Here is a 13,240-nt window from a genome sequence, read left to right as displayed (position 1 = left end):
TGAAGGCTCACAGAACTCAGGGATGCACTTTACCTGCATTTACTGGTTTAGTATAAATGAACAGTGACGTGAAGGAGTACATAAGGGAGGCCTGGCAGGGTGCCTATGGCACGAGCTCTGTCCCCATGGGGCAGGGATGTGCCACACATGGATGTGTTCACCAACCAGAAGCTCTCGAGACCCTTCCCTTAGGGTTTTTATGGAGGGTCCAGTACACAAGGCGTGCAGATCACCGCTAGGATCAGCTCAGCCCCCAGCTCAATCCGTCTTCGAACTCAGCTGTGGCTGAAAAGGGCTTGTCATAAACATCACAAGACACTCCTGTCACACCCCGGTCACTCGAGGAGTTCCAAGGCTTTTAGATGCTCTCGTGTCAGGAACCAGGACAAAGACCAAATATATATTTCTTTTTAAATAAAATATATATATTTTTTATTGGAGATCCTAACTATCTGTGGCAGTTAGGATCTCGGCTCTTAAACAAAATATTTATACGGCTGTCCACAGAGTATCCACAGATATGTCGGTATCCACAGAGGATTGCTCCCAGGATCTCCCTCGAATACCCAAATCCACAGATGCTCAACTCTGTGAAAAACTTTAGGCAAATTAAATTTAACAGAGTTCAAGTGGCCAAAGAAGGAGTCTGGAATCAGGCAGCCTCCAGAACCAGGTTCGGAGGGACCCCGGGCTGCCACATGGTCGGTAACATTGACGGGCAGGCATGGCCAGGGTGCGGCAGCTGGCATGGCCACAGCCGGCCTCTGCCTCAGCTGACCCCCTCTGCACAGTTGGCGCGTGTCACAAGAGGAGGCTGCAGCCTGTTTACGCAGCAAGTCGGCTCACAGTCCATTATGAATGGGGAAAGCCTTAGGCTGAACTGATTAATAAAATATTCATGGAGGCAGCTTTAGGCCAAACTTAATTTGAAAGTCCCTGACATAAAATGATGTAGCATCTGTAGATGACCGAGGCCCTCCTCCCGTGTACTTTAAGTCATCTCTAGATACTTACGACACATAATACGATGTAAATGCTATGTAAACAGCTGTTACTCTGGATTGTTGAGGGAATAATGACAAGAAAAAAGTACATGTTCAGTACAATTCTCTTTTTCCAAATATTTTCAAACCTCGGTTGGTTGAATCCATAAATCCAGGACCTAAGGACACGGAGGCCCGATTGCATGTTTATGTACATTATAGATATATGTTACTAATAAAAAGAGAAACAAAACCTCACCTGAAGAGGAATTCCTGAAGGATCCTAGTGGCCCCGAGAGTTTACTGCCCCTGCGATTCTTTCATGAAACCTCCGGCGAGGCCTTCAGGAAATCCCCCTCCTGGCTCCCTCCTCCAGCCCTCCTCTGTGTCCCCACAATCCGGGTGTCCCAGGGCTCTGTACTGGGTGTCCCCATGTTGTGCCTGGGGGCCACAGGGGTAGTGGCTGGTGGAGGTGATGGGAGCTATGGGCCCTGGGGGAGGGGCGGCGGGATTCAGGCCACCTGGAGCTTGGGGGAGGCAGGCGGAGGGGGAGATGAGGCCCAAATGGGGCTGAGGTTTGCGGCAGGCGGAACAGGCCACGCCCTCACCCCACTGCTGCTGCTCTGCAGGCCCTGGAGGAGGGAAGCTTGGAAAATAGGCCTGTACAGGGGGGAGTTGGGGGTGTGCCAGGTGTGTCGCTGGGGGTACACATTGTATGGTGGTGATGGGGACTGTTGGGAATGTTGGAAAAACGTGCTCAGGGCAGTTTTCACAGTGAGCTCAGTGCTCTGGGCCTCCTGAAACCCCAGCTCCCAGACCCCTCCTGGGCAAGGACCCCTTTGTGGTTTAAGCCTCAAATACATATTTCTTATTATATCACAAAACAATGTCACACCTATCAATGGGTGTTTTATATTAATTAAAATAGTAATTATAGGCCGGGCACAGTGGCTCACGCCTGTAATCCTAGCACTCTGAGGCCAAGGAGGGTGGATCGCTCGAGGTCAGGAGTTCGAGACCAGCCTGAGCAAGAGTGAGACCCCCGTCTCTACTAAAAATAGAAAGAAATGATCTGGCCAACTAAAAATATATATAGAAAAAATTAGCCGGGCATGGTGGCGCATGCCTGTAGTCTCAGCTACTCAGGAGGCTGAGGCAGTAGAATCGCTTAAACCCAGGAGTTTGAGGTTGCTGTGAGCTAGGCTGACGCCACGGCACTCACTCTAGCCCGGGCAACAGAGCGAGACTCTGTCTCAAAAAAAAATAAAAATAAAAAAATAAAATAGTAATTATATTTCTCCTACTTCTAGAAGTTTTTTGGCAGGGAGAATCTCTCTCAAATTACTGTCCAGAATTTATAGTCTACTGTTCCTTGATTACATTTTTAAGCTTCTGTTTTCTCTCTTTAAACATATAAAACATAATTAACTTATATGCCTGATAATGCCAATATTGACTGCAGTTTAGTTTTCTGGTTGTAACTTTATTATTGTCTGGGGTTTCTGAAGGTTCTTACTCACGGTGATTTTTTCCTTGTGTGTTTTGCAACATTTTGGGCAACTGTCTGTATTCCTTCAAAAGTTATCTGTGGGAAGTTGTTGAAACCTGGATTGAACTTGCATTTCTCCAGAGAATATTTGCAGTTACTCATTTTTAAAATTGATTTCTAGTTTTGTTACCTTGCAGTCTAAGTCTTTTTAGAAGTCAAGTTTGTAAACTAAAATAAAATCTTAAGTCCCCCCCAGCCAACTGAATGGACCCCCTCTTGGCCAAGGGAACCCCCCCAAAATAAACCCCTAAAGTTGAGTTGCTGGCCACAAGGAGAAGGGAGGTCAGACGCACCTAGCTATGCCCTGTCGCTTTTGGAGTTATTTTTGTAATATTATTATTACAAAAATCATTACAAAAGACAAAATCATTAACAAGCCTAAGGCCACGTAAGACCAAGTTAAAGCACACCTGCAGGTCATCCATTTACTGAACAGATCACTTGAGTCTGGGTGTATGTTGGGTGGCTTGTCTCTGATTAACATACTTAAAACATTCCAAACCCTTAGACAAAGCTTCATTTCTTTAACCAATTACAAATCAAAGAGTCTTTAAAGCCACCTATAACCTGTAATCCCCTGCTTTGAGATGTCCTGACTTTTCAGCCCAAATCACTGTATGCCTTCCACGTATTGATTTATGACTTCGCGTGTAATTCCCGTCTCCCTAAAATGCATAAAACCAAGCTGAGACCCAGCCTCCCTGAGACCACCTGCTCCAGGCTTCTTGGGCGTGGCTCTCCAGGCCGTGGTTGCACATATTTGGCTCAGAATAAACCTTCAAAAATTATTTTACAGAGTTGGGTTCTTTTCCATTGACTGTTGTCTGTTATGTTTGCGGAATGAATAATCAGTATTACATACTAAGGGTGTTTATAGACTAGTACATTCTGTGACTGGCCACAAGCAGCCAAGTGCAAGGCGTATTCTGTTCTCAGTTAAATCCGGCCTTTGAGCCCATGCTCCACGAGGCAGGAGAGTCAAGCTCAGTCACTCTGGGGCCCTGGCCCTGGGCTTGCGGGAAGGAAGGAGGCTCAGAGAGACTAAGGCAGAGGGCCGGCTCTCCGCTGTCTGCTCAGGCGCTGGGCCCCCGACGTCCTAAGGCCCAAGGCGTCTGCTTTAGCACGTGGCAGAGGGTGGCAGAGTTTACCGGAAGACAACCCCGGCCCCTGTAGCCCCACCACCCGGTCCTTCCCTTCTGTGGGGAATCCGGGAAGGTCGTGGGGTGGAAAAGTCTACGCCCGAGGGGCGATGGAAGTGGGGAGGGGCGGTGGAGGTGGGGAGGCCAGAGCCCGAAGGACGTTCCTATCAGCAGGGTCACCCAAAGCTGGCCTGGCCCAGGGCCTTCCGGGTTTGCGCGGCTGTTCGGTGAATGGGCCACTCTTTCCTTTCTAGAAGTGACCAGATGTGGCGGTGAGTTATGTGGCCACTCTACTCCTAGGCCCTGGGATATAGCCTTAACTTGATCCGGAGGGCACAGCGGGAACCGGAGGGTCTAAGCAGGGGAGCAATGCATGACCTGCATTTTGCAAAGGCCTCCGGCCGTGCTAGCGAAAAGCGGGGGCTGGGGGGCCGGAGTGAAGGCAGGCCTGTGAACTACTCCAGGGTGGAGGATACTTAGGCCCCTCGCTCCGCAGCTCCCTGGCAGGCTCCCCTTGACGTGTCCTGCAGCCTGGGGGTCCCGCCTCCCTGGAGGGGCCCCAGCCACGCAGCCGGGCCAGGCTCGACCTTGAGCAAGGCCTGGCTGGCTTCCAGCCAGGAGGCTGGATCTGAAATGGTGGAGAAATTCCTGCATTTCTCCGGTTGGCCAGGAAGGGATCAGGTTACCTCCTGGTCCGCAGACAGAAGGGGCTCCCCTTGCAAGGGAGAGCAGGGCCAGGGGCCGACCGAGAAGCCCCCGCTGGCCGTCCGGCGGAGTGTGGGACAGAGGTTGCGGGGCCCCGCAGCTCGGCGGGGCGGGCAGGCGCCCGGACGCGGGCCGGGGGGCGAGCGCCGGAGGCGAGGGACCGGGGGACGCGAGGCCGAGACTCTCGGACCTTGTCTCGGTGGCCGGGCGGGTGGACTTTGCGCCACCAGGGGCGGACTCGGGCCGGGCGGGCACAAGCCCAGGCGCGGCGAGGACGCCCACCCCTGCGCGGCGCCAGAGGCCGCGCCCGCCCCCCGGGCCCTCCGCGGCCCGCCCCGCCCCCCGCCTGCCCCTCCCGCCCCGCAGTCGGGTCCCCGCCTCGCCGCGCGCCATTCCCCGCCGCGTCCGGTCATGGCGGGCCTGGTCCCGCGCCCCGCCAAGGGCTACCGGGTGGTGCTGCTGGGCAGCGTGGCCGTGGGCAAGACGGCGCTGGCCACGCAGTTCGCGTGCGGCCGCTTCCCCGAGCAGTGCGAGCCGTCGGTGGAGGAGCTCTTCAGCAAGGTGATCGAGGTGAACGCGGCGCCCGCGCTGCTGGAGATCGTGGACACGGTGGGCGCCGAGCACCTGGTCACCCTCAAGGACCTGTACATCAGGAACAGCGACGGCTTCGTGGTGCTCTACAGCGTGTGCAACGAGGCCTCGTTCGAGGCGGTGCGGCCGCTGCGCGAGCGCATGGGCCGGCTGCGGGGGCCCAAGGCCGTCCCGCTGGTGCTGGTGGGCACCAAGGCCGACCTGGACGCCGAGCGCCGGGTGCTGACGGCGCAGGGCCGCGCGCTGGCCCGCGAGTGGCGCTGCCCGTTCCTGGAGGTCACGGCCAAGAGCAAACTGATGGTGGACCGGGTGTTCACGCAGGTGGTGCGCGAGATGGAGGCCCTGGCCCCGCCCGAGGAAGAGGTCCCGCGGGTCCCCACCAACGCCCAGGATACGTGGCCATCGGAAAGATTCATCGGCTAACATGCGACGGTTGATGTTTCACGTGCTCCTCTCTTGTGATTTCTGAAGCTATTTCTGCTCTGCCTTTTTAAAGAAAGTTACCCAGACGTAAACAGTTGGTGACTTTTGTATGTTAACTCAAACCAGTGCTTCAAGCTGTCTACAGATCTTTCTTCAATTATTTGGTGAAAACTTTGCAACTTTGTTTACCTTTGACAGTACTATAAAAAGAAGCCAAAAATCGCATTTTTTTTTTCTTGTATGGAGAGAGTACTGCCCTTTTCTTCAAGTGGAACTTGTTCCAGGGCTTTTTTTATAATTAACACCTTCTGAGTTAGTTGCAGCCAATATTTGAATTAATTGAGGATTGTAACCTAAAGAGTTTAAGCTTTGATTCCATGAGGTTTTTGTGTTTCCCTCTCTTTTATAGCATTGAATTGCAGCAGTAATATTTTCCTCTCTGTATTTCTAAATATAGTTATGACATACATAGCATTGGTTTGAAAGGGATATTGTATACCCTGGGAGGGGAAAAAACAACTGTGTACTCACACAAAGATAGCCCCGCTCTTTCTTTTTATAATTGACATCTAGTCGATTTCTGTGTCTGTTAATTGTGTGAAAATAAAATTACAAGTTTAAAATTTTTAGGATTTGTCTAATGTTTAAATCTATAATTTCTGAAGTTTTCATACTCTGCCTCTTTGCTCTTCAGTTCTTTTCCAGGAAACAAGTTGGTAACCAGAGGGGAAAAGCATATCTTCTGCTGTGTTTTTGCAAAAGTGCTTTCAGCAGCCAGTTTTTTCTTGTTTGTCTGTATTTTGTTTGAATACCTGCATAGTTTAACAGTGACACAGGTATGGAAATAGAAGCAAAACATGTAGGAATTTTTTGGCATGGTTTTCACATAATAACAGGAGATTTTTCTTGCATTGGTTTTAAAATGTTATTTTATAATTTTTAATATTTATCTTTCATATGAATTGTTTGCGCTTCTTTGTAGAAGTCAATGATGTTACCTCCTCAGCTGCTAAATATTTAGGAACCCAAGTTAACCGTTTGAACAGCCTTCTGAAGAAATAAGAAGGCTCAAAGCTTCAAGAAAGCTCAAAACTACGCCTGTGATCTGAGCTAGTTAATTTTCTTAAGGGGAAGTTGTTTACATAGTGATGGTTATGGAGGGCTCTGGTCATTTTTGTTTATATCATATGTGATGTTTTAATAGAAGGATGCATTTTGCCTTAACATAGAAAATATAGTTTAGAACCTAACAGTGAATTTGCCACAGAAGAGGGCTAGGCTGGGACTGTACCTTGTCTTTTATCTCTTCCTCTCTCTCTGGGGACAGGTTGGGGGTTGAGACACCTACTTTTGAAGCCTTGAAACCCAGCTGACTCACTCCCTTCTGACTCTGTTTTCTGGGGTCCCTCCTGGCAAAGCCCTCATCACCTCTGTAAGGGCACATTTCAAATGCTGGGGAGGTGCAGGGAGTACCTTTCTGGCCTCAGGTGTCATTGTCCAAAGCTGTCCCCTCCTGCTGGAGCAGAGGAAAACCAGGAGCTTCTTCACTGAGTATTGGGCTGTGCGGGGGGGGAAGCTGAGGAGAATAAGCAGTGTCCTGTTCCAGCCGGGACAGTAGGCCCCAGTGACCGGAAGCTGGGTGGCCCCTTGCCCCCAGCTACCTGTGCCAGGGCCTCTGGGGAGGTCTTGTGTCCCTGGATGCCAGTCCCTCTGGACATCAGGCCTCAATCCAAGAAAACGTTCCCACATAGGCATTTCTGCCTTTAGATTCCGGGGAGGAGCTCAGACACTCCCACTCAGATCCCTGTTTTCAGCTTAGAGCTCAGAGGCTTCCTGGCTGACTGGTGGGTGTGACAAAGGATCAGGCCACCGGCCCCTCCTATGCCCTCAGGAGTACTTAGGAAGAAGCTTTCTGAGTGTTTCTGGACATACAGACACATAAAATTCAAGACCTGCACGATGAATTTTCTTTCTCTTCCTACATTTCTATTTTCTAACTTTTGTATGTTACACGCAAATCCCCCAGTCCCTCTGGAGGCCCCGAAGGCCTAAATAACTCCCACGTAAATTTGCGAGCGGCGGATAGGACTGCCCGTCACGGTGCTTTGGCACCTGGCAGCACTACGTCCAGGTGAGTGACATGAACCGGGCAGGTTAACGTGTTATCTTGCAGGTAGGTGAAATCTCAAGCCCTCCGCAGTTCTTGCCCCTGGTTATGGCTGAGCCTGCTCAGCACAGCTGGGGACAGACAAAGCGGTTGTAACGTTCACACCCCCACAGCAGGGGCGAGTCCTCCTCTCACCGATGTGTGTGCTTTCAGTGTGTGTGCTTTCAGTGTGCGTTATTCAGACTGCTGGTGATGCTGAGACTTCTTTTGCAGGGTTTAAAATGACATTTATTTTCCTCTTCTGTGAAATGCCTGCTCCTTTTGCCAGCTTGAAAACTGTGTGAAGCACCACTAACAATCTTTCCATAAGATAATGGGGAAAAGGAGAGGAAGAAGACAGCTTCCGTGTATCCACAGCACACCACAAGGATGCTACAGTCATCGCTTCTGTAAACTGGTCATGAGGACATAGTAAATTTTTAAATTGTGGTAAAAATACACATAACAAAATTTACCATCTTAACCATTTGTTAGTGTACAGTTCAGTCGTGTTAAGTATGTTCATGTTGTTGCAAATCTCCGGCACATTTTCATCTTGCAAAACTGAAACTCTGCCCATCCAACAACTCCCCATTTCCCCTCCCCCCAGCCCCCGGCAACCACCATTCCACTCTCTTGTCCCTATAAATGTAACTATTCTAGATGCTTCATAAATGCAGTCATACAGTATTTGTCCTTTTGTAAATGGCTTATTTCACTTAGTGTCATGTCCTCAAGCTTCACCCATGTTGTACCATGTGTCAGAACGTCCTTTCTTGGTAAGGCTGAGTAGATTCCATTCTACGGCTGGTCCACTCTTCTGTCCGTGGACACTTGAGCTGCTCCACCTTTTGGCTGTTGTGAATAATGTTGCTGTGAACACGGGTGTGCAAATCTCTCTTTGAGACCCTGTTTTCATTTCTTTTGGACACATACCCAGAAGTAGGATTGCTAGATCATCTGGTAATTAGATTTTTAAGTTTTTGAGGAACAGCTATACTTTTCCACAGTGGCTATACCATTTTATTAATACATTCCTACCAACAGTACATGAGGGTTCTAATTTCTCCACATCCTCACCAACGCTTGTAATTTTCTGTTTTTTCCCCTCATTCTAATTAATGAGAGGTGATATCTCATTGTAGTTTTGATTTGAACTTCCCTAATGATTATTGATGTTGAGCATGTTCTCATATGCTTGTTAGCCATTCGTATTACTTGTTTGGAGAAATAAGTCCTTTGCTCATTTTTGAATCTTGTTATTTGTTGTTTTGTTGTTGAGTTGTAGGAGATCTTTATATATTCTGGATATATCTCCTTATCAGATATATGATATGCAAATATTTTATCCCATTTCATAGGTTGCCTTTTAAATCTATTGATTGTGTCCTTTAATGCCCAGGAGTTTTTAATTTTGATGTAGTGCAACTTATCTGTTTTTACTTTTGCTTTTTTTTTTTTTTTTTTTTGAGACAGAGTCTCACTTTGTTGCCCAGGCTAGAGTGAGTGCTGTGGCGTCAGCCTAGCTCACAGCAACCTCAAACTCCTGGGCTTAAGCGATCCTACTGCCTCAGCCTCCCAAGTAGCTGGGACTACAGGCATGCGCCACCATGCCCAGCTAATTTTTTTCTATATATATTTTTAGTTGGCCAGATAATTTCTTTCTATTTTTAGTAGAGACGGGGTCTCGCTCAGGCTGGTCTCGAACTCCTGACCTCAAGTGATCCACCCGCCTTGGCCTCCCAGAGTGGTAGGATTACAGGCGTGAGCCACCGCGCCCGGCCTACTTTTGCTTCTTGTGTTTTTGGTGTCATACCCAAGAAACCACTGCCAAATCCAATGTGATGAAACTTTCCCCCTACATTGTCTTCTGAGAGTTTTATAGTTTTAGGTCTTACATTTAGGTCTTTGATCCATTTTGAGTTAATTTTTGTTCATGGTCTGATTTTGTTCAATTTCCTTTTTTTATTTTTTTTTTATTTTTTGCATGTGGACATGCAGTTTTCCCAACACCATTTCTTGAAGAGGCTGTCTTTTTCCCTATTGAATGGTCTTGGCCTCCACTGAAAATCATTTGACTGCATGTGTGAGCATTATTTATGGGCTCTCTATTCCACTCCATTGGTCTCTATGTTTATCTTTATGCCAGTACCACATTGTTTTTACTACTGTAGCTTTGTCATAAGTTTTGAAATCAGGAAGATCTCCAACTTTATTTATTTATTTGTTTGTTTGTTTGTTTTTGGAGACAGGGTCTTGCCCTTCTGTCACCCAGGCATGAGTGCAGTGGTGCAATCACAGCTCACTACAGCCTCCACCTCCTGGGCTCAAGTGATCCTTCTGCCTCAGCCTCCCGAGTAGCTAGGACTATAGGTACATAGCACCACACCTGACTAATTTGTTTTATTTTTTTGTAGAGACGAGGTCTCACTGTGTTGCTCAGGCTGGTCTCAAACTCTTGGGCTCAAGCAATCCTCCTGCCTGGGCCTCCCAATGTATTGGGATTATAGGTACGAGCCACTACATCCGGCCCCAACTTAGTTCTTTTTCAAGGTTGTGTTCAAAATCACACAATTTTATAATTTGGATAGGAGATTTATTATAAAGGGTTACAACCTGCAGGCTGGCCATCCTCACAGGCTGAGAAGTGCAGCCTCCAGCAGAACTCAGAATAGGCACTTCAAAGGAGGAAATGTGAGACAGGAATTTATGCTGAAGGGGGTTGGCTGAGTATACATATTCAACAGGTCATAGGAGGAGCTATGAATATTCGTGAAAGGGGTCCTAATGCATGTGTATTGAATAAATGTGCATGTTACATTTGACCCATGTTCACCTTGGGGTGGACACTTAACATTTAAATGTATTACAATTAGTCCCTATGTGTCAAAAGGTGAAGCAGAGACACACAGGCACTCAAATGCACAGCTTCTGTAAATGGGCCAGAGCCAGTCCCAGACTGTGGGACTGAGCCAATCCCTATAATAAATGAATGTATTAATATATATTTATTATATAGATACAGACATACAATAATAACATATCTATCCCGTTGGTTCTATTTCTCTGGAGCACCCTGACTAATGCAGTTGTGATAGGTCATCCTTTTAACATATTGTGGCCAGAGTGGCCGCGGGGAGCAGAGCTGGGAAGCCCACACGCCCACCCGCCCCGTGTTGCCAATTTCTGTCACTGGCAGGTACTAAGGTAAAGCCAGCACCTTGTTTGAATGTTGTATGAGATATTCATGTATTTCTTTGACAAAGTGGTTGGGCTGTTGCAGAGACGGTTGTCAGGTTTGTTGCGGTTCATTTTATTTGGAAGAACGTTCACGTGACTAGAGCTGGTGCCCGTGGCTGCGTGGGGTGAGCTGCAAATCCACACAAATAAAAAACTTTTCAAATGAGCTAAAAAGAAATTCCTCTTAAAGGTACAAAAGGTAAAAACTTTCAGGAAAGAGTTCTCATAGGCCACTATAATAAACAGACTATAAGAAAGTATTTAAGTCTTCTAGGGTACATTTTTGTACTAATACTCATGCTACTTTTAAAATATTCGAGGGCTCAGACTAGGTAGCTTGATAAACAGTGTGGACCACACAAGGCTCTTAAAAGCCAGTTGCAGTACTTGGTGTGGTTTCTTTCTCTTTACCCTGATTTTGCCACCACTCTGAACAGACTTTCTGGGGAAGAAGTTAAAAAACAATATGATGGCATGAGAAAACTTTAGTTAACACAGTTTTAAAATAAAATTCATAAAGATGAATGTGAAATCACTTGAATTGCACTGAACTTACTGATGCAGATGTCTATTAAAACTGAAAATTGCAAAACTGGCAGAGCTGGACTCCTGGACCTGGATCCCCAATTCCCATCCCGGGGAGCGGCCCTTCTCGAGGCATTCCTGAGGCCGTCATACTATGTTGAGCACGGCACACAGTGCCACAGCTGCAGGCAGAGCTGCAAATAAGTGTTAAAATACGTGAAGCCTGGTAGAATTACCGTTTATTGTAAAGCTCAACTGTCCAATGAAAACATTAATTGTAACTCTCAGATCATGTCCAGGGTAGTAACCTATCTGCACAGGAAGGTGTGATCATTCTGATCTTGGGTGGGCCCTTCTGACAGCCTCCCAGGGCAGAACAAAGTCTCAAAGCATGAAGGCCCCAACCAGGGGAAGGAGTTGTCAAAGAAGTAACCACTGGTTTAAAGTTCACATCTCCATTTTTACTTTTTATTAATAAAATGACACTCACTAGGTAATTCTGAACTCAAACACTTTATCATTACAAGTTCAGAAAGTGATTAATAAAATCAACAAAATATGTTAAAGACTACTCCTTGCATTTAGGCTATTAACAATTTAGGAAGCTGGCCGGGCACGGTGGCTCACGCCTGTAATCCTAGCCCTCTGGGAGGCCGAGGCGGGTGGATCGCTCAAGGTCAGGAGTTCGAGACCAGCCTGAGCAAGAGCGAGACCCCGTCTCTACTAAAAATAGAAAGAAATTATCTGGCCAACTAAAAATATATACAGAAAAAATTAGCCGAGCATGGTGGTGCATGCCTGTAGTCCCAGCTACTGGGGAGGCTGAGGCAATAGGATCGCTTAAGCCCAGGAGTTTGAGGTTGCTGTGAGCTAGGCTGATGCCACGGCACTCACTCTAGCCTGGGCAACAGAGTGAGACTCTGTCTCAAAAAAAAAAAAAAAAAAAAAAAGAACTTAGGAAGCTAAAAAGCCGACTGATAAGGGCCAGATTTAAAACTGGTGGGAACGTGGCTGAGTGCCTCTGCTCTCTGCCCACGGATCTTGGAAGTCAAGGCCTTGGCATGGGCTGGTCCACTACCCAGAAATAGAAAGCAGAAAATAAGATGTTAGATTTAAACCCAATTACATTTTAATTACATTAGCTATAAATGGAATAAATTTTCAATATAAAAAACAGGCCAGGCATGGTGGCTTATGCCTGTAATCCCAGTGCTTTGGGAGGCTGAGTCAGGAGGATGGCTTGAGGCCAGGAGTTCAAGGTTGGAGTGATCTATGATCTTGCCACTGCAGTCCAGCCTGGGCAACAGAGAAAGACCCTGACTCTGGGGGGAAAATAAAGATTGTCCGGTTATAGAAAAGAATCAAACTCCTGCTGTTACTCAACACATGTTTAAATATAAAGGAACATAGGGGTTGAAAGAAAAACAATGGAAGATTATATGCAATGCAAATAGTAACAAGATGCCCAGTGTACTCATCTCAATATTATAATAGACAAAATAGACACTAAGGCAGATTTGAAAGGCTGAAGGGAGGCAGCCTGATGTGGAACTGCCAACCGGCTGACCCGCCTCAGGGATGTGAAGATAGCAATGGGCCTGCATCTGCTTCACCTTCCCCTAAATCCTCCTTACTGACCCCAGGACCAGGTGTTCGTGTTTACCTCTGTGCTGAAGGGCCCTGACTTTTGATGCCCACACCCCTGAGGTCAGAGGCAACAAGAACGAACATGGACTTCAGTCGTCTTCCTGGGGTTCCAGCTCGTGCTTTTGGGGTTGCAAGCTGCTCCTGAACTTCCCTTCTTGTTTGCCTGCCCTGTGGACATTAAACTCCAACATCAGATGCAGAGACTCCCACAAGTGCTCCCATTAGAACCATCTTGCTTGAGTTCTAGCTCAAAGACAAGATGCGGAAAAGGCAGTCGCCAGGCCTGAAGGGC

The 13,240-nt window shown here is 47.6% G+C and overlaps 1 protein-coding gene across 1 annotated transcript; it reads left to right on the top strand.

Annotated features, from left to right (window-relative positions):
- Positions 1 to 4,747: 4,747 nt before the first annotated feature.
- Positions 4,748 to 6,019, top strand: LOC123644313 (ras-related protein Rap-2a-like). The gene has a single exon (XM_045560380.1). It carries the CDS (start codon positions 4,788 to 4,790, stop codon positions 5,388 to 5,390), a length of 603 nt encoding a protein of 200 aa, XP_045416336.1. The 5' UTR covers positions 4,748 to 4,787; the 3' UTR covers positions 5,391 to 6,019.
- The last annotated feature ends 7,221 nt before the right edge of the window (positions 6,020 to 13,240 follow it).

This window comes from Lemur catta, chromosome 1 (assembly GCF_020740605.2).
Source record: "Lemur catta isolate mLemCat1 chromosome 1, mLemCat1.pri, whole genome shotgun sequence".
Lineage (NCBI taxonomy): Eukaryota > Metazoa > Chordata > Mammalia > Primates > Lemuridae > Lemur > Lemur catta.
The sequence above is the reverse complement of the archived record's forward strand: the minus strand, read 5'-3'. Positions and strand labels throughout refer to the sequence as shown.